This window comes from Baudoinia panamericana (assembly GCF_000338955.1).
Source record: "Baudoinia panamericana UAMH 10762 unplaced genomic scaffold BAUCOscaffold_3, whole genome shotgun sequence".
Lineage (NCBI taxonomy): Eukaryota > Fungi > Ascomycota > Dothideomycetes > Mycosphaerellales > Teratosphaeriaceae > Baudoinia > Baudoinia panamericana.
The window spans coordinates 940,986-965,151 of NW_006911259.1; the positions used below are offsets into that span (position 1 = coordinate 940,986).

A 24,166-nucleotide genomic window follows, 5' to 3' on the forward strand; every position below is an offset into this window, starting at 1 on the left:
GCCTAGAAGCACGTGTACGCCTAACCCGCCGTTCAATCGAAGGAGCATCGACCACTTTGAGTTTGATTGAACCCTTGGCAATGTCCGCCACATTTGACCATGCGGTGTGCAGACTATGACCATCTCGAGCCGTGTATCTCTTTATGAAAACCTCAAGGTCATGTGTTGTCGGTGTTGACTTTGATGAAAGTTGTTGTACGAATGTATACAATTACGCTTTGCTTTTGAACACCTACCTACGCGCCAGCAGTTTCAACCACCTCCGCAAACCACTGCCTCAACGCCCCCGCCAACACCGCCGGCATCTCCTGCACGTCCCTAACAATCAGATAGTACCTGAACGGGAACGTGTCCAGGTATTTCACCATCTTCAACTGCATTTCTCCCTTCTCATCCTTGGTAAACTCCGCGGTCTGCAGATCGAGGATACTCTGCTTCGAAGCCTGCGTCGTCTGCGCTTCAGCGTCTACCACGATGAAGACTACCATGATTCGCTCTCCATGCGCCCGGCGTACAAGCTGGCGAATGGAAGGATGGTCCTCGCAGATGCCGTCTGAGACGATGAGTTGTAACTGCCACAGCTCGCTCGCCGAGCCCGTTGCTTTAAGCCGCGCGGATCTGAACAGCTCGATGCTCTCCGCCAAAAGCTTGCGAAGGTCTGTCCTGGTCTGGGTGAAGCCGAACTGCCTCACCACTTGCGCGCCAGCTTCGGAGGTGAACGGCATGCCAAAGTCATGTGCGACTGTGACGTTTTCACCGAAGCCTACCACGCTGAGCTCTCCCACTTCCAGCATGGACAGGGCCTTCGCAAGCAGCGCCACGGTGTCGAAGGCGATCTCCTTGCTTCCGCTTTCCGCCATCGATTTGGAGTCGTCGATGGCCAGCATGACCTGGTATGAGCGCTTCGTAGGCACTGACCGCCTCATCCAGATCTTGTCGCGCTTGTACGAAGACGCGATGTATGGGATGATGCGCTTGATGTTCAACCGCTTGCCTGTGCGGAAGTCGCCGCGCATCTTGGTGGCTTGGGTGGGATGTAGGACGAGCCGAAGGTGTTCGGTGAAGATGAGGGCGAGGTTGCGCGTGCTGTTTTCGTGCTGCGACCACGTCGAGCGTGCTTCTTGCAGCGTAGACCCTTCGGTGGTCTCCTGTGGGTCAAGATGCGTTTTCGTGAGTTGCTGATCCACTTCCTGTACATGTTGCTCCTCATCCGCAAAGCTTTCGTGGAGTCGATTCCGCTCGCGACCGTCGTGCTTCGGCTCTCCGACGAAAGCCTTGGGCTGCTGCTCAAGTCGAAGAGCGTCGCTTGGTTGCATCAGCTGCTCCAAGTCGAGCGTGTCGGCATCCTCCTTTTTCTTTCGCCCCTCTTCCTCCTCGGTGGGCGGCATTGTTGCATCTTCCTGCTCATTCACGGGTAAGCCTCTGTCCTCATCTATTGCTCGTGACTGCTCTGCCGAAGCGGTGCCAAGCGCCTGTGTATCCGCCGCAGCCTCTGAATCTGGCAAGTGTTCGAAGTTCGCATCAGCCATGTCCACGTCCTGGTTCCGTTCTGTGCCATCCTCATCATGGTGCTCTGCTGCTTGGATTTGCCGTTGCTGTTTATACCACTCGTCCAGAATGTCGCCAATCTGCTTATACGGTACCTTTGACTTCTCCTCGCTTGCCTTATGCGCGGCGGTCGTTACATCTTGGGTGGCTCTGCCTCGCTCAACACCAGTAGAGCCAGCGTCTGAATTCTGCGGCCGTTCGGTCGGTTCGCCTTCTGTAGTCTCATCCTGAGCTGCGGAGACTCCTGCTGCTCGCTCTGTGTGACTATTGTCTTGATCGGCACCTTCGCCACTCTCACCGAACATGGTGTCACTGTGCTGCTCAGCTGGCGCTTCACGCTCTGCCATCAGTACGTCGGGCTGGACCTCGCCATCAAGCTCGCCACCCGCTTCCTCCTCCCCATCCAGTTGCTCATCTGCTTCCTCCTCGCCATCTAGTTGGCCATCCGCTTCCGCCTTGGCGGCTTCCACAGCATCGGCAGCAATATCGTTCGCTTCTGCATCGTTGTGATCGCCAGAGTCTTCCAACGAAGCCTCTTGCCCAAGCTCGGCGTCCGCTTCTTGCTCCCCCTCTGCACCGTCAGACACATCGTCCATTTCGGATAGTGTATCACTTTCATGGGGTTGACCATCCACATCAACATCCTCTAGGTTCTCTAACGTAGACTGATCCTGCGCGTGAGGATCGACCTGCTCGTTGGTTGCTTGTTGCACATGCTCCTCCTCGTCAGGTACGGTCTCTTCTTCCGGAACAGCATCGCGCTGCTTCACCTCGCTGTCGGAGCCGCTGTCCTTGGTTTGCCCAGCTGTCCGGTCATCTCCAATCATAGTGCCTTGAGCTTTGTTCGTTTCCTTCTCCGCGATATCCCCATTCGGACCATCATCCCACATCTTTTCATCAACTGTGACATCTTCCTCATCGTCCATGCTGCCAGCTTCCTCATCCAGGTGCCGGTCAGCCTCAGCATCGGCTGCACCCTCTTCATCCTCCGCATTTGCCTCATCCTCGCCAAATTCGCCTTCCATTTCCTCGTCAGCCATATCCACTGCATCCTTCTCATCTTCGATGGTGCCGTCTTCGCGACTCGTTGTGGGCTCTTGCGCCAACTCCGACAAGTCCTCGTTGTCCGCGATGTCTTTGCTCACATCTTCCGCTCCCGCGCCCTCGCCCTCACCAAGACCTGTGCCGCTTTCGACGTCGCCACCTTTCTGCTCATCACGGGGTGCCTTCTCCGGCGGGGTGCAAAAGCCGCGTTGGGCCAGTTGGAGGAAAGATCTAGCAAGCTGACACGCCAGCCTTGTTGTCTCAACCTGCAAAGTACATGACTGATCGAGGAGTCGCCGACAGGCTTCGTTATAGCTGGAGACGATCGGAAGAACAATACGACAGATGGCGGCGATCTGTGGCAGAATGTTACCAGCCACATGAGACAGACCAGCAACTGCGGAGGTGACATGCCGCACTATCGCCTTTACCTTCAGAGCTTCAAAGTCCGCATGGATGGACTTCTGTGCTTGTGTAAGCCAACTCTCCTCGACGACGTTACTGGGCAATGGCTGGCTGCCTTGACCGATTGACTGCATGCCGCTCAATATGACATCAAGTGCAGCCAGTAAGTCGCTCGTCCACTGTTCGGCATCAATCTCTAGATATCCATTCGCTGACAGCGGCACGGAATGTCCAGTCACGGTCCATCGTGTAAGGTGGCACAGAATGGGCTCTGTCTCTGGATACTGTGCCACAAGGGAGCTTGCGGCGCCGTCAATCTCATGACCAAGAGCGTCGACACGCAATTGCCAAGCTTCAAACGCCGTATTAGAGATGCCAGGTAGCAGAGGCGGTAGAGCACCGAACTCGTCTTCGAGCATCGATGCCTTCCCAGCCATTGTTCGAATGGCTTGAGAAATGTGGGTATAATCGCGCTCCGCAAGGCTCGCCTGTGCGTCAACGAGCTGGGTGCACGTCTCAAGTATGGGTTTCAAACACCTCAGTCGAGCCATCAGGTGGCTCTGATCTCTATTGGCGCCCTCCTTGGTCGGCCTGTCGCAGAAGGCGAAGGCATTAAAACGCTGCATTACAGCTTCCAGTTCGCTAGCAAACCGCGCGTTTTCAACTAACCGACTGCGCTCAGCGATGCACGTCTGCAGCATACTTTCGAGCAGCATCAAACAGCGGTTGGCCTCACTTCCGGTTAGATCTTCGGAGTGCTTTCGTGCGCTTTCGCGCACGTTCGGCATCAGGCTGAGCAGGCTGTGAAACGAGAGTTCGGCTTTAGCGCCTCCCTCATGCTTGCCCAGCACGTCCAGAGCAGGTGCAATCGCAAGCACAACGTGCAAGGTAGCTTGACGCGAAAGCGCCTCGTCGCTGAGATTCGCTTGGAATCCCATCAAGCGAACAGTCTTCAGCACGTCGGCAAGAAGACGCCGCTTTTGCGTTTTCAGATGCTGCACAAACGCCTTGTTGTGGTCTGTAAGTGTAGAAGGTGTCTTCCTCTGCAGGTCAAGAATATCGTTCTGCACCTCTGCGGCGAAAGTGCTAATCTGCTTCGAGGAGTCGTTTCGTAGCGCAAGTGTATCAGTCCTCGCGCGCATGAGAGAGACGGTTGATGTCACATTGATAAAGCGCGCCGGGCGCCTTTGCCAGGTCTCAAGTGCAATATCGATCAACACTTCCCTCGAAGCTAGGTCATGGGCAGTGTCGCTGCTACCGGTATTACCGTTCCATCGCTGCAACTTCGCATTCAGCGCCATCTCACCTTGGAGCAGTGGACGGACAGGCTGTGAGAGCAAAGCACGGTATTTCCGCACCTGCCTCAGCAACTTTCCGTGGGAAGACTTTGCGCTCTGCCTCAAGACATCGACATTGCGGTCTTTCCAGCTGGCAACCTGCATAACATTTCGAATGTCTTTCTCCAGGCGTGACCGTCCTACGCGCAGTGTCTCTGCCACAACATATTCAAAGCGACTGAAATACGCAATGAAGTTTGCCAGTGCTTGATGCATTAGGGCGAAAGACGCGTGATCCTTACCCAGAAGCTCCACATGGTTGGCGAAATCCCGCAACATAGCAAGTCTGGTATCAAATTCGCCAAGGCCGCAGTTTGCGATGAAATCCTCGAGAGTCTGCAAAACGCTCTGTATCTGCTGACGAGCTTCATGTGACAAGCCTTGAGAGCCCCGAAATGCCAGGATGATGTTCTCAAAGGCGATGAACCACCATGAGCTTGCATCTCTTTTGCAATTGTCGTCCTCTCTCTGTAGTAGTCCCGCCCAGCTTGCTAACTCCAGTTGTCGCCAACTAATAATCATGTTAGTGATCGCGTCGAGTAGGTCCCCAGCGCTGTATTCGCGGCTGGCTACCTGCTGCCACTGCGCCACTGTAGCGTAGAGCTTCTCCAAATGCACCATCAAGCTTGTCAGAGGCTTGTTGTGAGGTAGTTGGAAGATCAGGCTACATCGTTGCACAACATCCAGCGGTGTAGCATGCTCAGGCCAGGCCAGATGGAGATCATCGAAGCGTACTCGGACTCTCGTTACCAGGTGGACCAGCTTCTTGACTTCGCCAACGTTGCCATCCGTGTAGATATTGTACGATGCCGGAAGTAGGGTGGGTTTCGATATGCTATCAGTAAGGGCGCGTAAGTTCCATAGCATTGCTGGAATGCAAGACGCCAATGATGAAGGGTCCTGACTTTGGGCAAGGATACGCGCATACTGCCGTAATAGGTCGACCATGTCGTGTAAATCGCCGTCCTTCGGAGTAAAGAGGGAGTGGTGAAGCCGTGATACCGCATATGCAGTGTCTCGCATCTGATTTGCGCGACTACCAGACGTTTGCGAGGTCCCAGTACCGTCATCGCCATCTGGAAAGAGCTGCGCAAGCTCTTCCGTTAATATTTCGGCCTCCATCTCTTGACCACCCTGGTAACGGTAAAGGCTGGACTTCGCAGTATTGCGCCGTTGGTCCTCGTCAAGCGTCGCTTTCCAACGATCGTAGAATCTGATGAATTGGAGGTCGACCTTGTCAAGTAGAGCCAAGGACTGATATCGGATTGGTGCTAGAAAGCTTCTTGTGGCAAGGACATGTAAAACATAGAGTGTCTCCTGCTGCGTCTGGGTCGCTGACAAGGCGTGTATGAAGGCCTCATCTGACAACCAAGTAGTCCATGAAGCTGTGCTGAAGGGTGTTATAGCTGCGATCGTGGTGAAAGACGCCGTCTCTGCGGACACCTTGGGAGTTTGAAGCAGCCGACGTGCCATCCGAAGACAGTCGACAAATCCAATAATTGGGCCCGTAAAGTCTGCATATGCGCGATACTGCTGCTGAAGTCGGAGTCGGAGACGTGCCAGGTTCGTCCACATCACTTCGTCTGCTGCGACGTGTGAAAACGCATGCAGGCGTAGAGACTCCGCAAGGCGAAGCAGGCCTTCGAGCTCGGCGGTTAATCGATCCATCTCAGATACGGCAGGTCTGCACACCTGCTCAACCACGGGTGCTGGGCCCAAAGAGTTAAGAGCCATCATAACGCATCGCGATCGAAGTGTATGTGGCGTTCCAGTGAGCAATGTATCGAAGCTCGTGAGCGCATGATAGTCTTGCTCGAGTTCCTTGCGGCTTTGCTGGTAGACGTCGCTTTCAAGAGTCGACATCAGGGCAGGGTCAAACGGCTGTCGAGGAATGTAGAGCGTCAGACAGCTTGCTCCAAGGAGAGCCCAGGCGTTGGCTGCGCGATTGCGCGATGGCTCACCAGCGCCCATTGCATCGTTGAGGTACAGAAAAACGTGCTGAAGCGCTGTTTTGACCCACGCTTCTACGCCTTGTGGATCAGGTCCCAATGCCTTGGACATGTCGGCATCTACGAAGAGAGGATGATGGCTGTCATCAGTGGAGCCTAGGAGCTCGGCAAACCAAGCCGAATCAACATTTAGGCTGTTGCCTACGGCAAGAGCATTGAGCACAGCTTTCAGCATCTTTCTGAGGCACTGATTCAGTGGCAGAAGGTCATCCTCGCAGAAAGCTGCAGCATTGGCGGATATAGCGAAGCCCAGGGCACCGACTTCGTTTTCCAGTAGCGCAAATCGCTGTAGGCTGACATTGTCGATGGAGGCTTCCAACTGGAAGAATCTGTAGTGAAACGGTTGGTTCCCAAGCATGGGGTCGCTGGACTGAGCTGACGCAAGCTCGGCGGCAAGCAGCGCAAGGTCAGCGTGCCAGTCCGGCGTACGGTACATATCGTGAAGAGTGCTGGCACTATCGTAGGTAGGCCGTAGTGCTAGCATCTCGACAACCCTGGCGTTGGCGGTAATACTTGCTGCAGGCTCTGACATAGACCGGATAGCTAACTTGCCACAAAGATCCTGAAACACATCGTGAAAGTGAGGCTTCTCGCCATGTTCATGATCGTCAACATCTTCCTGTGGGGCCGGCATCAGTGCTTCGAGTTGTTGCTGCAGTGCTGCGGTATCCGCTTTCGTCGTTAGGGCCATTCGCCATGCTTCCGCGAATGCGGCCCGCATCTTAAGCAATTGGGCGAGGGGCGCATCAAATCGTTGGACTAGTTTATCGAAGCGGTCCATAAGAGTCTTAAGACACTCGACTTGCTGGAGATGGGCCATCGTGGGCGGTGAGAGCGGTCTCAATGCCTTCCACAATGATGTGCAGGCAGACCCTCGAAAGTCTTGAAGTTGCCACAGAGACAGCTGATGGCTCAATGCTTCTCCGATTGACATTGGAATGGCGTGTGTTGACGACGGGCCAGTGATCGAAGTTGCAATGACAGGCGTCAAGAGTGTCTCTTTAAGCACAAGCAGCCAGGCGTTTGTTGTGACTGCGTCCAGCTCACTGCATGCTGCCATGTCCAAGAAAGACTGAACGCTCGAAGCCAGCAGCCGTACAATTCTCGATGGGGCGTCGCGAAGCTCAAACCGTGTGTCGACGTGGATATGCTTCTGTATATCCGTGCTTGCATCAGTCTGCCCAGCATACGCATCCGACACCTCGGCAAGCTCTTGCAGCCACTGCAGGACCGCAATCTCAACGTGCTCCAGAAATGCAAGCAGTCCGTCTTCCGAACGATTTGCGTTTGCACTGCGGCGCATTACACGGGCAAGACTGTCAAATTGACGCGTAACCGCCGCGTCCGACTTTAATCGCCGTGTACGGTTGAGTAACGGAGTGAACAACCGCTGGACATCGTACACGAAAGTAAGCATCAATGCACGCTGAGAGAGAGCTGGGTTTTGGGAGACGAGTGCTTGATTATTGAGAGGATGAATAGTCTAAGAAACAGTCTTACCATCAGTATCGGAGTACTTACTGGGGACTATGCCGGAACACTGACCTGTACACTTGCAAAGTCAGCGGTAGCCTTGGCATATGTGACACTTGCGGAGCTGTACAGCCCCGCAGTATAATGATGCTCATTGGGAGCCGACACCGCTATGTTGAAAGCGCGGGTCTTAGCGCTGTCGCTGTACAGACCAGCGCTTAGCTGTGCAGCAAAACGAGAGAGCAAGGCTCGATCGCTCAGTCCTGTATGATCCTGCGCCAGACTGAGGCTGCGATCGAGCATGCCGTTATCAGCGGGGAGATGGTCTAGCAATCGAATTTGCCGAAGGCGTGCGATGGCTGACTCGGAATACAGCGGTTGGGTGCGCGCAACCGCGCCATCTATCGGGGGCAGGAATAGCTCGACAGTTCGATTGCGCATTGCGCGAGAGAGCTCGCCATACCGTGGATCGGCGGTCAGGAAGATCCTGAAATTTGCATGTGGCCGGATAATACGCGGCGAGCCGTCTGCTTCAACGTGCTCATTGACGATCAGGGCTCCATCTGCTTCGAGCAAAGAGTTCAAACGGTCAAGCACAGACGAACTACAGAGGTTAGCGTTGTCAAGGATCAGCCACTTGCCGTGTTTTAAGGCTTCAATAAGAGGCCCGTCATGCCATTCAAAGCGGGCTCTGTCAACGTCAGTAGCGCTCGAGGTAGCCTCGTCAAAAAGTTCGCAGAGGTCGGGGCTGTTCCAGCAGGAAACTATGCGCCGAAGCTCGGCCAAACGCTCTGATGCGGGTCGGTCGTCATTACTTAGCTGGTGGAAGGCGTCAAGAAACTGCGCCGCCACAGCACGCAGAGCAGTCGAGAGTGCCATTTCCGCGATACGCAGTCGGAGGTCAGCAAGTGCTGCATGGTTCTGACGCATCGAGTCGGCCTGCTCATAGCCGCCAATTAAATCCATGGCGTCCGTCTCCGCATTGAGTGATATGGTTGATACAGAGGCTCCAATGGTGCAAGCCAGCTTTTCTATTAATGTTGTTTTGCCGTTTCCTGACGATCCTACAAGCAGAACGGGCCAGCTTTGTTGTACGGAGAGCATAAGGGACTCCAGTATCCTCAGACGATCTGATGTCCATACAAGCGGGCTAGCATCGGTGACTTGAGCAGAGTACGTATCTCTTGGCAAAAGTGCAAGTCCCAGTTGCAAACGGCTGTAAGAGATACTGCTAGATATGTCAGTCGCGTAGAGCGCATCTTCGAACACGGAGTCAAACAAGCTGTCGACTAATGCTCGATCAGCCGCTGACCGAAATCGATGGCAAAACAGGAAGGAAACGAAATCCCGTGCGTTGCCTGCCTTTATTAGGCCTTCATCTGAGGCGTGCAGTGAAAGCCAGCGTGAAAGATCGCGGAGGTTGAATTCCCAAGGACTGCCGATCGAGCCAAAGCGACGTCGTTGTACGACCTCACGGTCAAGCTGCGTCAGGAAAGTTATAGCGCGCTTCAATATAGATTCGCCAACGGATGGGAAGCCTCTCCGACAGATGAGCGCAAGATCGTCTGCTTGGAAAGCGTCGGCATATACCACGGTGAAGCGATTGACGAATGATGCAGGCAATCCTTTGCGGCCGCCGCCCTGACTGTGCGGGTTCTGTGCAGCGAAGAGGCGAAATTCAGGGTGCTTGGTAAAAGTCAGACCCAGCTCAGGCACGAAAACCTCGCCACGGTGATCCAAGCAGGCGTTGAGACCTTCGAGTACCGACTGCGAGGCCAGGTTCATCTCGTCCAGCAGCACCCACTCGCCACATCTCATGGCGCGAAGGAAAGGTGCCTCCCGCCATGCAAAGTTACACTCTAGGGTGCCTTCGACCGGTACATCCGAGCCGAAAAGATCTAAAAGGTCGGTTTGCTCCGAGAGGTTAATGCGTGTCAACGGCACAGCAGTCAAATCGCTAATCGCTGTAATCAGAGCTGTCTTCCCGACACCGGGACTTCCCTCTAGTAGGACTGGTTTGGGAATCCGCATGGCCCTTAGGACACGCATCGCATTGTTTCGTGTTGTCGTAGCGCCAAAGGTGAACACATTGACAGCGACGCTAGACGAAGCTCTTCGACGGACAGCGAACGGACCGATACTGAAAAATTCGGCTTGATCTACAACCTCAACGGGATTTCCGTAAATGGCAAAGGTGTCCGCATGGATGAGTCGTCCGAGCTCGGCGAGACAGCTGCTCCGCTCCTCCGCCAGATTGTGACTGCTGAGCGTCATAAGACCGGCTGGATTGGCTCCCAGAGTGTCAATATACACCATAGCAGCCCCGTGTACAATGGCTGTAATGGTGTCCATCTCCACACACGTATTGACGAACTCCACCCAGGCAAGAGCGTCACGGACGGACACTGAAGAGCTTGCCGTCGTATCAAACCGTTGCTTGAACCACTGTGCAAACGCAACCATAGCGCCTGCGTAGCGTGTCGCGCTCGGCACGAGCTTTGATGACATGATCTGAGCGACATCCTCCGTCTCGGACATTGCAGGAACCCAGATCTCTGTAAACCTGTTTCGCAGCGCTGGCGACAGCTCGCGCTTGCCATAGTCGCCACCCGGATTCATAGTAGCGAAGAACTGAAAGCCTTGCAAAGCAGTCACTGAGGCGTCTATGCTACCTTTCTCAGCTAGCAGTATGGAACGCTGAGGTTCAAGTACGCTGTTAATGCGTTCCAGAACTGAGTCGTCGGCCAGTGAGATCTCGTCAAGTAGGAAAAAGGCGCCGCTTTTCATGGCTTGAACAAGGGCTCCATCTGCCCACTCGAAAAGGGCCTTGAATCTAGCACGCAACAATTGAGCCTCCTGATAGGCATCGGAGGCGCAGTACTGCTGCTTCTCAACGAGCGGCATGCTCGCAACTGCGCAATCATACGCAATCAGCAGCGACTCACTAGAGTGTGCTGCAGCGGTGTCAAGCTCCTGTAAAGGCGGCGAAGCGAGCAGCCGGTGGCGAAGTGTGGCTTCAACGCTAGCCCTGTCTCTGACTGGTCGTTGAGAGCCAATAAGATCGCCTGTCTCGGTATTCTGGTGGGCGTTGACAGTATAAAGCGCTTTTCCCAACGCCAACGCGAGCATCTGGCAGACTGTGGTCTTACCGCATCCGGTTTCACCCACTAGTAGAACAGGCTCATCATTCGCGATCGCTCGGGCCACCAAAGTGTAGAGTCTGCGCATTGCTTTCGTCCACACAACACCAGAGGAGTGAAGTTTGCCTTCCTGATTGCGCAGCTCTACATTGTCGTGAGCGTACAATGCACCTTCGTCGATTGTAACTCGCGGTCCGTTGAGGCTCAAGACTTTCTCAATGACTTGTTTCACAGCTGCTCGCTCCTCGACCTTTCGCACCCGTTCCGCAAGAAGCATGTAACCGTTGGCAGCTAGCTGGTCTATTGTCTCATTCGGCCTCATAGCCCACCGGAAAAGGTCACGCAGCGTAGCGAAGCTCTTTTGCTCGAACATCCGACTTTGCTGCCGCAAGATGGACAACTCTCGGTAGACCGTCACGATGCGTTTACACCTCGACTCTGGGAGCTGAGTTCGCCGATGCAGGATCTCTTGTAATTCGTCAATCGGGATGTCGTCGAAGTGCAACTCCAGGAAACGATTGCGGAAAGCTCGAGAGAGCGTTTTACGGCCGCCGTAGAGACCAGCGGGATTCTGCGTCGCGAAGAGCATAAAGTCCTCGTGCGGCCGAACAGTTTCCTGCGTCTCAGGTATCAGAAGCTCACGGTTGTCGTCAAGAAGCCTATTCAGAGCCTCGAGAACATCCGTTGGCGCCAGATTCAGCTCATCAAGCACAACCCAATGACCTTCGCGCAGCGCTCGCACCAGAATGCCTTCCTGAAACTGTAGTCTGCCATCCGTACCTGATACGTAAGTACCAAGGTACTCTTGCAAATCAGTGTGCTCGTGGTTGTTGATGCGGACAAATGTATGTCCGGTGCGCTTGGCAAGGTACTCGATCATGCTGGTTTTGCCGCTTGACGTGGGGCCCTGAATGAGGACTGGGAATTGACGAGTGCTCGCCGCTCGAACGAGATTTTCAAGATTGCTCTTGATGAAGGGTGTCAGAATATAGTGCGCTTGCTCCTCGAGCTCGTTGCGGCCTTGATGAACCCAGTGTTTACTACCGGGGTAACCTTGAACATACTGTTTCCCGTCATTAGGCTTATGCAATGCTTTTTGCGACTCGGCCCGAGTGTTGATACGCTTCCCAAAGAGATGCTGCTCAACGAGCGGCGCGATCAGTGCAGCTGATTCAGCATTGAGGAAGGTTAAGAAGCTCATGTGAAAACCCTCGTATAGAGCACGGCGCAGATTGCACTGTGGTGTGATATGCTTCGCATAGCTCAAAGTGCGCGTGAAAGTCCGCAGACTAAAGTGCGGCTTCTGACCAGCGCCATCAACGAGTCTGTTGTGTTCGGCGAGGGCTATGATCTTTTGATAAAGCGTGCCAACGTCCAGGGCAACGGCAGGATCCGCGGTCACATCGGGGCGTAAGTACGACTGCACGATGTTTTGCAAGCTCTTCAGGTCCTTGTCAGGACCTTCAACATAAAGCTCGGTAAAGCGAGACCTGATGCCGGGTGGTAAGTCCTTCTTCCCAATGTCGGTGGCAGGGTTCATAGCCGCGAACACACGGAAGTCTGGGTGCGCCTCGATACGCTCGATGTTTCCGGCCTCAGTAAGGAGAAGTGAAGGCGTGACTGGGCTGAATAAGTCCACGATTGACTCAAGTGTATCCGGAGTCGCGAGGTTAATCTCGTCTAATAGCACCCAGTCTCCGTTCCGCACCGCCTTGACAATGTTGCCCTCAACGAAGCTGAAAGCAAACGCCTCGCTACCAGCAGACAGCCTCTTCTCAAGATCCTCGACCTTGGCGCTGAATGAGCGCCAACGAGCACGATCAATAGTCTGCTTCGAATCAAGTTTCCGCTTCTTGCTGGGACCCTCTCCTTCCGCGCCGAAGAGATAGGGCTCTTGGTGGCTGACCATCTTCAGAGCCTGGCGCCAGAGTTTGCAGACAGCCTTCCAATTGCTCTTCGCCATCTGCTTGCCGAGCAGGTCCAAGAATTGTCGATTTTTGCTTATGCTAAACCCGGCTGCAAACAGCTCGTCAAACTCGTCCTTCATCGGAATGACCAGGCTGCGCACGCTGACGGGCTTGAAGCCGCCCAATAAGTCACTGGCTTCGCTCTGCTGAGACAAGTTGAAAGCTTCAAGCTTCTTTCCCAAATGCTTTGCGAGGTGTTGCACAGCGGTCGTCTTGCCGACGCCCGTCTCGCCAACCAGAAGAAGTGGCTCACGATTGACGACAGCGGCCGTCACGCGTTCGAGCATTCGAACTGTATGCGCGTTCAACGCGATGGGAGACGCTGTTGAAGTTGCCAAACGGCGGCTACTCTCATGATGTAAAGTGTAGCGACCGATTGAAATGTGCGCTTTCCCGTCACCGTACCGGATCTCGCGCTCACCGAGCAGATAGTCACGCCTCCGAGGGTCGATTCTCAGCTCTCGAGCAAGAATGGACACAATATCTGATCTAGCTGATCCTTCTGGCAATGCGCCAACAAAGCAGTCAATACCCTCCATGAAGATGTTGTCGATGTCGCTGGTGGTGAATGATGGCCGACCGCTCAACAAGTTCTTAACGCGCTTGCACCACTTCAATAGATCCTGTGGGGCTAAGGACCGTGGCATACCAGTCTTCGTGCGACCGGTAAGCTGCACTTGCTGGCTAATCAGTACAAGCCGGTCATACACGGAGGTTAGTTGTGGCAGAAGCTGCGCTAAGGAAGGGTAGAGCTTCTGTGCAATAAATCTCTGCTCGTTAGAGGGTGGCATGTGTACAGTGACCTTCTGCCAGTGTCGTGCGCCAAGCATATGCGAGAGAGGATTAGTCTCTCTGCCCTGAGCATTGACCGAACTGCGTACCGTAGCTAAGATCCTGAAGCCCTCGGCGGCGTAGATAGTCTGCTTCCGATTCGGTATCTGGAGCTCTCGCTTTTCGATAAGAGGTAGCAGCATGCCAATTATTTCGTGTGGCGCTCGATCCAAGTCTTCGATAAGCACCCACCTGCCTTCTTGAACCGCAGTAGTAAGGACACCGGATTTCCAAGAAAACGAGCCTGGTGTCTCGCCTGTGGTGTATATGCCGACCAACAGTTTTGCATCGCTCTGCTCATTAAGATGGAGCGTTACCATATTGTCAAGCTTGCCAAGCAATTGCGCAGCGTGGCGAGCAACGAGTGTCTTGCCTGAGCCAGCTAAACCGGCAAGCAAGACTGGCTTGGGTGACTTGAACGCAACGCCTAGCGCTTTCAGATTACTTGCGACCGTGTGCGTGTCAACAAGCTGGCCACCAGATGCCAAAGCCCGCTCTGTAGAGGCACTAGAGAGGTCTGCCCTCGGAAACAGGACGCCACCCACTAATGCAGTGCTTGGGTGAAAGCAGGCGGGATCGAGAGAACGAAGCGAAGGGGGCACTTCTGCGTTTCCGTTGCGGCCATTGTCGATCAACTTCGTGAGCTTCTCGTAACGATCTTCTTCCCAGAGCGTCAAGAAACGGTAGTCGATCGTCTTATCGTCCCACTGGCCATTAATTGCACCGTCGGGTGTATCTTCGCCAAGGCACTCTTCTAGCGTCTTCTCAAACCAGTGATCGGCGCCATTGAGGCAGATCTGGAAGATCCGGATCGCCATGTAGACGATGGCTCTGCAAGGACTCCGGAGCATTTCTTGGAGTTGTACTAAATCAACATGCTGCTTGTACGTTCGAGGCTCAAATCGAAGGAGGCGGTAAAGCCCGAGTAAATATAGCAGGATCTCATCTTGGTCCCCTGAGACGCCTAAAGCGTGCCGTTCGTCGCGTAACAGTCTGGTGGCGTAGGTTGATAGATACGGTGCAAAGGGCACAATGCGGCCCATGGTGGCAATTGTGGCTGCCAGAGAGCCATACTGTCGCAACGATGCGCTGATATGCGCAAAGACGTGTTCACAATGCGCAAAGAGAAGGTCGGTGTATCGTGCGTCCAGCGAAGCCCTGGTTAGTGCTTCCAGATACTGCACATTACTGCCGTGCTGTATCATGTCCAGCAACTCCGGCGGCATCTCCTGCGAACTTTGGAGAAGCGCATTGTCCCACAAGCACTCCATTGTGCTTGATGACCGTGGACTAATGATGAGAGTTGAAGCAAGGCGATGCGTCGGGCATTGTTGGCGATCACCTTCGAGCGCGGCGTGAAGTTTTCCATGCAGCTTGCCAAGCCATGAGTTTCGGCTCCATGCGGCAGCACGCTAGCCATTAGGGGAAACTGTCCGCTATATCGGAGTGAAGGGCACGAGATCAACCAGGCATTGCAACTAATATTTCACAACTATTGCAGACCACCGTCATCATGTCTATGCCATGTCGATTTGCTGCGAGGCAATGCGCCCGAACGCTTCGGCCATCCACACCACAAACAGCAAGATGCACAGTAGCAATAACGGCTCGAAGGAGACGGCAGGAGACTCGGCGATGGCAGTCCACAGACGCAGCAGCATCGATGAGCCCGAAGATAGCCAACATCGTCGACCAGATTGGACAATTAACGCTACTAGAAACGGCTGATCTGGTATCAAGTTTGAAGGTAGAGTGCACCAAACAGCCTGCACTATCCAGAGGATCCCAATTAATCGCACCGTTATAGTCCCGGCTAAACATCCCTGACATACCCATGGGATCGTTCGCTGCAGGTCCAGCAGCGCCCGCGGCAGCGGCAGCGGCGGCGGAGGAACCTGAAGAAGCAGCGCCAGCGAAGGAGGAGAAGACGCTCTTCAACTTGAAGTTGGAGTCTTTTGATGCCGGAGCGAAGCCGAAGGTCATTAAGGAAATCAAGAGCATGCTCGGCTTGAGCTTGGTGGACAGTAAGAAATTTGTGGAGAGTGCGCCGAAGGTGATGAAGGAGGGTGTGCCGAAGGAGGAGGCGGAGAAGATGATTGAGACAATGAAAGCACTAGGCGCAGTGGTAAAGATGGAGTAATTGTTGTATGCGTCGGTTCGCGTGGGTGTCATGGGATGCATTTGAGTGGCGCTTGAGGCTCGAGATTATGGTGTACGAACGTCGAGCAATGTATGATCGCGCTACAAGCTACAGGACCACTGCGGTCACTACAACAAGGGTATAAGAACGCCTAAAACACCTCGCTAAACCAGAAAAGATCGCCAAACATGACTCCTCTGAAGAGCGTCACGTGTCCTCGTACTCAAGCCCTACCGCTCTCTCCTCCGCGCCTTCTGCGGTCAACTGCCAGTCATCGTCATTAACCTCGCTCGCGCCGTCCCATGTCTTGTCGAACTCCGCATCGTCCTTCAACGTAGACCCTTCCTGCGGCACGGCCCAGATAGTTTCGCGCGCCCGCTTGTGCCGTTCTCGATCCTCCTCTATGCGTTGCTCAATCTGTCGCTTGTCTAGCCGTATTCCGTTGCTGCTCGCATAGGCATCTCGCGTACTGGAGTGCGGTGTCGACCGTACAGTCGCAGAAGGTAAAGTCGCATCACGCATCATGACGTCCACCGTGACATCAGGCTTGGTGGGCGACGTGACAGCGCCATCGAGCTGGTCGCGCCCAACAATGCACTCTTCTAGCTCCACCACCGTTTGCGGCTGTAGAAAGCTCTTCCCCTCCAACTGCTTCAACACCTTGCGAACCACCTTCACATTCGCCGCTCCGCTGCCATCATCCGGTGCGACAGCGTCAACTATCCTGAGAATGTCACGCTCCATCATCCTGCCGTAGCCGACTTCGCCCTTTTCCCGGGCAACCTCGCAGAGACTGGGCAGGAAGTACATGATATTCGCGCGGTTGTTCATGTTGTTGCGCTCCAACTGCTCTAGGATACACGAATGTAGATCGTCCGAGAATTCTGAGTACTTGACGGCGTAGTTGGCGGTCTTGATGGCGGAGGATGTGCTAGCATTCAGGTGGTGGAGGAGCGAAGTGAAGCGCATGCGAACCTCGAACGGATCTGCCATCTTTGCTGGCACAGGCTGAGAGGGTTGTCGAGGTGAGAAGAGGAAGTGTTATGTATTGAACAAAACATCGATTTGCAGTCGCGTGAGGCTTGCATGTACCGTTGACGCTGAGTAATCAATCAATCAATGCTTAACCCAATGCGGCGCTCTGCTTTGGGAGCTTCATATGCGCTCAATGGGGCTGTGGCTCTCTCGGTATAGATAAATGGCAATCATGCTTCGATGAGCCTTTGCACCCTATGTCGAGTAATTCGCCGCATGACAACGACTATGCGCCCGCCGTAGCTTCATCCAGCCGAGGCTCGCCGGCCCAGGAAGACGAGGACTTCGATGATGGAGTCGAGGATCCGGCAGACGAGCTGCTGACCGAAGACCCTTTACATGGCAATGGACATTTAAATGGCGGGTACGAGGCTGCGGCAGCCGGTACGGTGATGTATCGCTGATATGTGATAGTGTGTCCTTCAAACGAGCGCAGAAGGCTGCCAGGCCATCCTTTGCATCGCGCTTCCTACCCTCACCTTTCCAAAGTAGTCGCACATCTACACCCACACCCTCGCATGGCGTGCGTAGTGGACATGGTGTGCAACCAACAACGGGAAACATTCTCTCCTACTTGAATCTACCGACCGACCCTTCTGCCGGCATTCCAGACAGCAAGGATGCCGTGAGCCTGGACTGGTACGTCGAGGGACCGGGGCGAAGGGTAGGCTACGATGACTTGACCGCAATCGACTGGATCTACGAATATAGCAAGGAACGTACGCGCCTACGCCAACTTGTATCAAACGCGCCCGGACTGCTCGGCCAACTGAAACAGGTCGCAGACGCCAGCCAGATATGGTGGATCCTTGTAGCCACCGGCATCGCAGTCGGTGGCATAGCGGCAAGTATCGACGTCGTAAGCGACTGGATGGGCGATCTAAAGCAAGGCGCCTGCAGCAATGTAGAAGACGGCGGGAAGTTCTACCTTAGCCGACCGTTCTGTTGCTGGGGCACAAACAGCTACGCCGAATGCGCTGACTGGCGCACGTGGAGCACCATGCTTGGCGTGAGTAATCTGTTTGGCAGTTACGTGATCGAGTACATCTTCTTCGTGTGCTTGTCCGTGCTGTTCGCGACATGCGCCAGCCTGCTCGTCAACAGATACTCTCCGTACGCCAAACAGAGTGGTATACCGGAGATTAAGACTGTTCTTGGTGGCTTCGTCATTCGGAGATTCTTGGGTGCTTGGACTCTGGTCGTCAAGTCGCTCGGCTTGTGTCTGGCCGTTGCTTCTGGCATGTGGCTGGGCAAAGAAGGGCCGCTTGTCCATGTCGCATGTTGCTGTGCAAATGTCTTCATGAAACTGTTCGATGGGATCAACGGCAATGAGGCTCGCAAGCGCGAGACGCTGTCTGCTGCGGCCGCATCTGGGATATCAGTCGCCTTCGGATCGCCCATTGGTGGTGTGCTGTTCAGCCTGGAGCAGCTGAGCTATTACTTCCCGGACAAGACGATGTGGGCTTCTTTCGTCTGCGCAATGGTCGCAGCGGTCACATTACAAGCATTCGACCCTTTCCGGACGGGCAAGCTGGTGCTCTACCAAGTGACTTACCACAGCGGTTGGCATCTCTTCGAGCTCGTTCCCTTTGCTCTCATTGGTATTATTGGCGGGCTTTACGGTGCAATGTTTATTAAGCTCAACATGCTGGTCAACAGATGGCGGACTTCGAAACACAACCCATTCCTGACCCGGCCTGTGCTTGAGGTGATAATTGTGGCCTTGATCACCGCTCTGGTCAGCTTCCCAGTATCCTTCTTGCGAGCGCAGTCAAGCGAACTGGTTGAGTACCTGTTCGCTGAGTGCCGAGACATCAGCGACGACTATCTTGGTCTGTGCAAGGCTGGTATCGCCAACACCGGTGTTATCTTCATCCTTCTTATCTCGGCACTCATTGGCTTCTTGCTCGCCACGGTTACATTCGGCCTGCAGATACCGGCAGGCATTCTGCTCCCCTCGATGGCAGTCGGAGCGCTGTATGGTCGCGTGATCGGACTGATAGTAGAGGTCTGGCAACGCGAGCATCCGAACTTCATCGCCTTCCGGTCCTGTGAGCCCGACATACCGTGTGTCACACCAGGCACTTACGCCGTCATAGGCGCAGCTTCCGCATTAGCTGGGGCTACAAGGATGACCGTCAGCATTGTGGTTATCATGTTCGAGCTTACCGGCGCATTGACATATGTATTGCCAATCATGATTGCTGTTATGCTTTCGAAGTGGGTTGGCGATGCGTTTGGGAAGCGTGGGATTTACGAGTCTTGGATACACTTCAACGGCTATCCTTTCCTGGACAACAAGGACGATACGCCGGTGCCTGATGTGCCCGTTAGCCAGATAATGACAAGGTACGACGACCTTGTCTGCATCACCGCTACAGGCCACACGACAACGAGCTTGCGGGAGCTGCTAGGAGAGCACCGTTTCCGCGGCTTTCCAGTGATCAACGAGCTGCGAGAGAGCGTGCTGTTAGGCTACATATCCCGTACTGAGCTCACCTTCGCACTCGAAACCGCTAGCACCAGCCGCGCAATGCCGTCAACCACAGAATGCTACTTCCAGCATCAACCGCTCGCAGACCCTACCGTCACTCTGGACCTGAGGCCATGGATGGATCAAACACCCATCACGTTGTCCTCACGAAGCAGCTTCGGGCTGGTGAAGGATATGTTTGAGAAGCTCGGCCTGCGTTACATCATCTTCACGGACAGAGGATCATTGACCGGCTTGCTGACGAAGAAGGATCTGTGGTATGTGCTCAATGAGGGTGAGGTGGGTAGAGCTGGTGGCTTGGGAACCGGTGTGTTGCGGGAGGAGAGGACGGATGGTGGGGAGGACGAGCGAGGGCTCATGGGTGATCATGACGGCGCTGACGCGGATGGACATGGAGATGGTCGGGGGGAAGACGGGTAGCCTTTTTTGTTAGCCCAATGGAAGCCGTTGCCAATTACTTCACGATCATTGCGAGTCTGACGGTGTTGCTCTATGTACGCCGAGCTCTGATGAAGGCGTTGGTTTTTAAGAAAGAGGCCGTGGCTTCTACCCGCGACTTGCCATAAAGGCCTCAAACGGGCTGCGAAAATGTGGGTGTAACGGCACAATTGAACGCAAAACCAATAATCAAATGCTATTGCTTAGGACCAGCTTGCTTCTTCAGGATGCGCCTACCGATGTCACGGAAGCGCCGATTTCTACGGCTCTGAAATCACCCTCAAGCTTATATCGGACCTGAACTGCATCATTGCCACGACGAGGTTCACCCCCCGTTGGCATTTCCGAGAGCTTGCCTCCTTCGCCTAGCTCAGCATGCACGTATGGTATCTTCACATCTAATTCGTATAGGAAGCTCCTCGCTCACAAAGTCTTCTGTTTCGTCTAAAGCTTGCGAATGCCATAAGTGCGGCGCGTCCGCCTTTGAAAAAGCCAGTACCCGAAGCCGAGGAAAAAAGCCAAAGCGAGCATACCGCCGCCTGCCGCAAAAGCCAGCTTCGACGCCTACGGACAAGCCACCCGACGGCTGAGCGGAAGGTATTGTCATGCTACTGCTGGGTGAGCTACTGGTAGGTTGCGCTTGCAAAACGGGTGCCGAGCCTGGCGTCAACGAGCAGAGATCGCTTCATGCCATGCCACCGGACGGTCGGGAGCACAGCAATGAAGGTGGAGTAGACGGGGCCAGTAGCCGTTGCTGGGGGCAGCACGAAGTCTACCGATGTCGTGATGTGCATGATGCTATTATTCAAATCCGTATGCGCCACTTATCTGGGATGCGCAAGCTCCCTTGATGTAGAATGAGCCTGTGTCGCAATTAGTTAGTCTGGAATTAGTGATCACTGTAATACTTGTTGTTCCATAACTAGATAGGGCATCTGCTAGCGTGTCGCTGATCTCGGCCAATAAGCGGCTAGGGCTGAAACGATGCACGTCTTGGGATGTCCATCACATTGTCGCTCAGATTGATGCCATTGACGACAAAGCAATCGTGCTATCTTATCGACTCAGACGCAAGAAGGCTGTTTTGCATAGGCCTGTGGTGACATTGTTGCGGCACAATCGGGTCCAAATTGCAGGCAAGTCTCCTGGCTGTCCAAGTCAAGTCTCGTGTCTTCAGACTTGACGCGAACGTACTGGATAATTCTTTGTAATAAGTACAGCATAATATTTTGCCACCGGGAGTGGATAGCGGAGCTAGGGTGGTGCGTGTCCAACCGCCATGGACGGCGGCTACCATGGCGAGCATGGTAGCTTTGAACGGCGAGGCCGGGTGAACCGCCGCAATGCGACTGACATTGGGACGACATATGTACACTGGATGCGGAATCGTAGACCTACCGGACGGCGAATACGAGGCTTTGAGGTCGAGCGACCGGACTCCGACTTCATCGTCGACATGCTGCCACCTGCCGCTCGGAAAGGTCACGCAGCCGACTCTTTACCAGCCAAGCACGTGCACTCTTCGCTGAACAAAGTACGACAACCGGTGAATGCCGTGAAATGGACTCCAGAAGGCAGACGTCTCCTTACCGGATCCACTAGCGGCGAGTTCACACTCTGGAATGGCACAGGCTTCAATTTCGAAACAATCATGCAGGCACACGATGTCGCCATAAGAACGCTGTGCTACTCACATAACGACGAGTGGCTGCTTTCCGCAGACCAAGACGGTGTAATCAAGTACTGGCAACCCAACTTCAACAACGTGCAGCAGATACGGGCCCATGAGTATCCGGTTAGAGACGTGGCTTTCGCGCCAACAGACGCGAAGTTTGTAAGTGCTTCCGACGACCAAACGATCAAGATCTGGGACTTTGCCTCTGGTGAGCTGCAGTCCACACTGGATGGGCATCAATGGGACGTCAAGTGCGCAGACTGGCATCCGACCAAGGGCTTGATTGTGTCAGGCTCGAAGGACCACACGGTCAGACTGTGGGATCCACGGTCAGGGCGGTGTTTGACGGTACTGCACGGTCACAAGAACACTCTTACGATGACAAGGTTCGAGCCGAACAACGGTGTGCTTCTTGCATCTTGTGCTCGAGAACAGACTGCGCGGGTATTTGACATTCGTATGATGCGTGATGTCTTCCTGCTCAAAGGCCACAACAAAGAGATTAGCTCTATGGTGTGGCATCCGATACACTCGAACATGCTTAGTACCGGCGGGAATGAAGGCTCGATGATGCACTATCTGCTCGATGAGCAGAATGCGCCTGCTGGCACAGCTTTGACGGTGTCCCCTTACGATGCGCCAAACCCAGCAGACTCTACCGCACAGACAGTTGATCCTGCTCATAGAGTGGAGCATGCGCATGAGTATGCGATCTGGAACATGGACTGGCATCCACTCGGCCACATTCTAGCTTCAGGGTCTAACGATCGCGCTACCCGATTCTGGACCAGACCGAGGCCTGGCGACGACAGCTACGTCAATGATCGCTGGCACATCGGTCAGGAAGCGGCTGAGGCTCAAGGTACTTGGAAGAAGTCGGAGGCTCAGAGGCGAGAGCAGGAGGACGAAGCGGATGATGAGGCGGAAGGTATTGACGATCAGCAGATGCCTGTTAGACCTTTCTTGCCTGGTTTGCCAGGATTGTCAGGACTCCCTGGCTTGGCGAAGCCATCATTCCCGGACGGCACGAGCACAGGCGGTGCGCAGTCGATGGGTCTGCCAGACTTCTCAAACGGAGCGTCATTGCCCTTCCAAATGCCGAATGGAGGCGTACCTGCTCCATCTCCAGGAATGGATCTCGAAGCACTCAAGAAGGCATTCGGCGGTCAACTCCCGCAGCCACCCTTTCCGCCGCCGAACGGTTCTTTGCTACCAATGCCCAACTTTGCGAACGGGGCTCCACCGCAGCTGCCGCCTGGATTCGTCCCCCCACCAGGCTTCCCAATGCCCACCCTGCCATGGACCGCTCAGTCGCCAACACCGACGAACGGCACGGGTGGCAGTGGCAGGAGACGAGCGCCGCTGCCTAGTCAAGCGGAGAGTCTGCAGGCAGAGATGAGACAGGGCAGGTACAGAACAGCGAAATAGGATGTTCCTGTGGAGACTGCGAAGCAGCAGAAGCGTCGCGAAATGCAAATGCGAAAGCGGCTTCAAGCTGAATGAGAAATCTCCATGACCTTGTGTGTGCCTTGTACAACATCCTGCCGCTGCAACGCAAGAGATCTACTTCACACGATTGAAGAGAGTTACATCCTGTCTTTGATGAGGCTTAAGCACTCGTCGCGTATTAGTAAGCGATATCTGGGAGAGGACAAACCGTCTCTCCAATTCCCACACATGCAGTCATTTGGCGCCCTTTCCGGCGGACTGAACGTGTCAAAAGGAACGCCATGCTCTCGAGGTATCATACATCCCACCTAGGTAGCTGTAACATAGTCCTTGATGAAGAAGCCTCTAATCTAATGCAAGACATGACTCGAGACTACCAGTAAACATCTGTGGCGTTTAGGTGACGTTACCGCGAGAGGTCTTCTGCCATCTCGGCGCCGTAGCTCGAAGTGTGCAGACACATGCGCTCACCCCTGCTTCAAAATTGTCGCAAGGCATTGGCTATATCCATGCCGCTACGATGAGGTAGGCTCTCATTTGTGAAGCGATCGTGCTCTGTGGCATCTAGCGCTGACTGAAGCTGGCTCAGCAACTTCTTGAAGACTGTAGTTGATACTCGCCCACTGTCATACACGCCACCGCAGTTTCCGGCACTGTACTGGCCGTTTCCGGTGTACGGTACGCAAACACAGTATCTCTATGATGCCCGGTCCATGTGGCTCTTTACTCTGTACTGGACGCTCATATGTGTCGTCGGGATCCACATCATTGCCGCGAGCTACGCGGTAGCCATGCAGTGGAAGAACTGGAAAATAGTCTGGGTCGTGCCCATTATCTACGTCGTCGTTGGAGGCATCGAAGCAGTCATCGCGGGCAATGTCGTTGGGGGCCTGTAAGTGAACATCGTGTTGTTGTGACCTGCACACGCGATGCGCAGGTAACTAACCATGATGCAGACTCAGTGGTGTCTACTCCGTTGGCTACTTCCGCATGTCGACATGGATACCGCTCTCTTGGGGCATTATTAACACGCTTGTCCTGGTACTATCATCCTTCGCCATACAGGGAGGACTCTGAGAGCATCCAGGCTAGACCGAACCATTTCGGGAGAACGCTCGGTCTGCGCAGCACTAACCAGGCAGTGGGGGATACATTGGGTGTGACCGGTAGAAAGGATGTGT

General features: G+C 54.4%; 4 protein-coding genes across 4 annotated transcripts; 2 read left to right on the plus strand and 2 right to left on the minus strand.

Moving 5' to 3' along the window:
• Positions 1 to 178: 178 nt before the first annotated feature.
• BAUCODRAFT_154694 (uncharacterized protein) lies at positions 179 to 15,088 on the minus strand. The gene is made up of 2 exons (XM_007675877.1): positions 7,889 to 15,088; positions 179 to 7,826 (listed from the first exon to the last, which is right to left on the minus strand). Exons 1-2 carry the CDS (start codon positions 15,023 to 15,025, stop codon positions 237 to 239), a joined length of 14,727 nt encoding a protein of 4,908 aa, XP_007674067.1. The 5' UTR covers positions 15,026 to 15,088; the 3' UTR covers positions 179 to 236.
• Positions 15,089 to 15,629: 541 nt separating this feature from the next.
• On the minus strand, positions 15,630 to 16,945 carry BAUCODRAFT_31294 (uncharacterized protein). Its single transcript, XM_007675362.1, has one exon. It carries the CDS (start codon positions 16,885 to 16,887, stop codon positions 16,102 to 16,104), a length of 786 nt encoding a protein of 261 aa, XP_007673552.1. The 5' UTR covers positions 16,888 to 16,945; the 3' UTR covers positions 15,630 to 16,101.
• A 105-nt stretch (positions 16,946 to 17,050) lies between these two features.
• Positions 17,051 to 20,276, plus strand: BAUCODRAFT_103703 (uncharacterized protein). Its single transcript, XM_007675878.1, has 2 exons — positions 17,051 to 17,293; positions 17,344 to 20,276. The coding sequence occupies exons 1-2, from the start codon at positions 17,127 to 17,129 to the stop codon at positions 19,841 to 19,843; spliced, it is 2,667 nt and encodes an 888-aa protein (XP_007674068.1). The 5' UTR covers positions 17,051 to 17,126; the 3' UTR covers positions 19,844 to 20,276.
• Positions 20,277 to 21,140: 864 nt separating this feature from the next.
• On the plus strand, positions 21,141 to 24,062 carry BAUCODRAFT_146005 (uncharacterized protein; the record flags this gene model as incomplete). Its single annotated transcript, XM_007675879.1, has 3 exons — positions 21,141 to 22,945; positions 23,575 to 23,877; positions 23,942 to 24,062. 3 exons carry the CDS (start codon positions 21,141 to 21,143, stop codon positions 24,060 to 24,062), a joined length of 2,229 nt encoding a protein of 742 aa, XP_007674069.1.
• Positions 24,063 to 24,166: the final 104 nt, after the last annotated feature.